At 38.6% G+C, this 2,105-nt stretch overlaps 1 protein-coding gene across 1 annotated transcript in view; it reads left to right on the top strand.

Annotated features, from left to right (window-relative positions):
- adgrl1.1 (adhesion G protein-coupled receptor L1.1) overlaps nt 1-389 on the top strand; it is a 7,715-nt gene extending 7,326 nt beyond the window's left edge. Inside the window, exon 6 of the mRNA XM_002660623.7 lies at nt 1-389. This exon is cut by the window's left edge and continues 48 nt beyond it. Coding sequence (XP_002660669.2) covers nt 1-125 — 125 coding nt within the window. The 3' untranslated portion in view covers nt 126-389.
- The last annotated feature ends 1,716 nt before the right edge of the window (nt 390-2,105 follow it).

Here is a 2,105-nt window from a genome sequence, read left to right as displayed (position 1 = left end):
CCTCCACCGTTTCCATGGGCTTTAGTCCCACTTCCGTCCCGTCGGTGACCTTTCACCCAGTGGGAGCCAAAAACCGGGCTCCGGCAGGGCGTCCCACCCCAGGGGCCCCGGACACCGATGTGTGAGGGCCGCGTGACTCGGGGAGTGCAGTGGCTCCCGACACAAAGAGGAGAAACAGTGGAGAGACCCTGCCCCAAAGGATCCCTCGGTCAGTGTGTGTGTTAGGGCTGCATGATATGGGACAAATGAGCATATTTAGTTTTCCAGGGTGTCCGCAGGCGTCTTAAAAATGATTAAAAAATGATAAATCAATTTAGAGGTCTTTAAAAAATTATTAAAAAGTCTTAAATGCTGTTTGCCAATGTATTAAATGTTGTATCATATTTTAATCATGAATCTGTATTTGAGATTTTTTAAAGAGCGTTTAATCACTGCGTAGGCCAATAGTGGGATCCTGTGCACATTATTTATGGCATTCTTCTGGATTGGCTGTCATTTCTGTGCTGACTAACTGCTGTATTATAGAGCGAGTCCATTTACACATACTAATATGCTTCATACTTGAATATACACTCACTGGCCACAGCCTACCTGAGTATTGCTGCTGACCATGTCCATCCCTTTATGAGCACAGTGTCTCCATCTTCTGATGGCTACTTCCAGCAGGATAACGCACCATGTCATAAAGCACCAAGGATTAAGGCAAAAAGGAGTCCAACCTGGTACTAGTAAGGTGTACCTAATAAAGTGGCCGGTGAGGGTATTTATTTTACTTCAGAACACTTAAAGCAATGTTTGGAAGAACAACCCTGATGAAAACGTGTGCTATTTAGATCCATATTTCACAAAAAATGCTCCAAATTACAGTATTTTAATTTAAAATGTGGAAGAAATGTTGACCAATTCTCATAAAATAAAATAAACATTAATATTTTAATTGAATGCATAGTAAATCTTAAGGCCCTCATCAAAACAATCTGAGAATGTCTTATGTTTTCCTATACCTGTACAAATGATCTTATTTATAACATCTTTAAATTGTGTTGCTAAATATATTCCGCTTTACACCAAAATTATGTTTTATTTTTGAAGATTTCCACATATCTCTTGTTGTAACCCAGAGTTGGGTCAAATATGAACAAACCCTTACCCATTTTTCAATAACATTTATTTAAATGGCACTTTGTTAACCTAAGGGTTGAATTTGTCCATATTTCACCTAACTTTGTGCTATAACAAATCCAGCAAGTTTTATCGTGTAATTAAAGTAAGGATGTCTGCGCAGTAATCATCATCTATCATTTGCGTGAGGAGGGTTGCATTGCCTTCATGCAAATCTGTCTAAAACTCCTCCAGAGCTGCAGTGGTCGACTGGATGATTGTGTTTTTGCATGTTGACGAACATTTGCATACGGCCTCATACACTTAAATAGAAAACGAGTATCAATATAGATGAACCACAGAGCCCACAGGCAAATAAAATCAGACTTACCTCAGATCAGAGCTGAAGAGGAGAACTACGAACGCCATCAGGGCTGAAAACACTCAGAAACAACCTCACAAACACACACACACACACAGTCAAGACCAGCGTTTCCCAAGCCTGTTCCTGAACGCACACCAACAGTACACATTTACAATCTCTCCTTAATCAAACACACCTGAATCAGCTCATCAGAACATCAGCAGAGACTCCAAAACCTGAGGTTAATGCGTCAGATAAGGGAGACATGCAAAATATGTACTGTTGTTGTGCCTCCAGGAGCTGGGTTGGGAAACACCAAACAACTAAAAATATGAACAGAACGAACATTAGGTTAATTAATTCAATGAAATTTAAATGACACCATGAAAACAATGCTTGGGTTAGGCCACATTTGACCCCAAATTGGGGTTAAAATTTTAAAGTAGTATGGATCAAAAACTATAATATTATTATCAGTTGCTATAGTTCATGTGTGCTAGTATAAATATATAATAACAGGTCACATCTTATATGAATTGTCCTTAATTTCTTTGTTCTTACAATTTAATGAAACATTAGGTACACTTATTATATAAATAAAGGTTTTTACATTGTACTTACACATTAGCCCACCCATAAA

The sequence above is a fragment of the Danio rerio genome, chromosome 1 (genome assembly GCF_049306965.1).
Source record: "Danio rerio strain Tuebingen ecotype United States chromosome 1, GRCz12tu, whole genome shotgun sequence".
NCBI classification, from domain to species: domain Eukaryota; kingdom Metazoa; phylum Chordata; class Actinopteri; order Cypriniformes; family Danionidae; genus Danio; species Danio rerio.
This window is presented reverse-complemented; position numbering and strand designations above follow the sequence as displayed.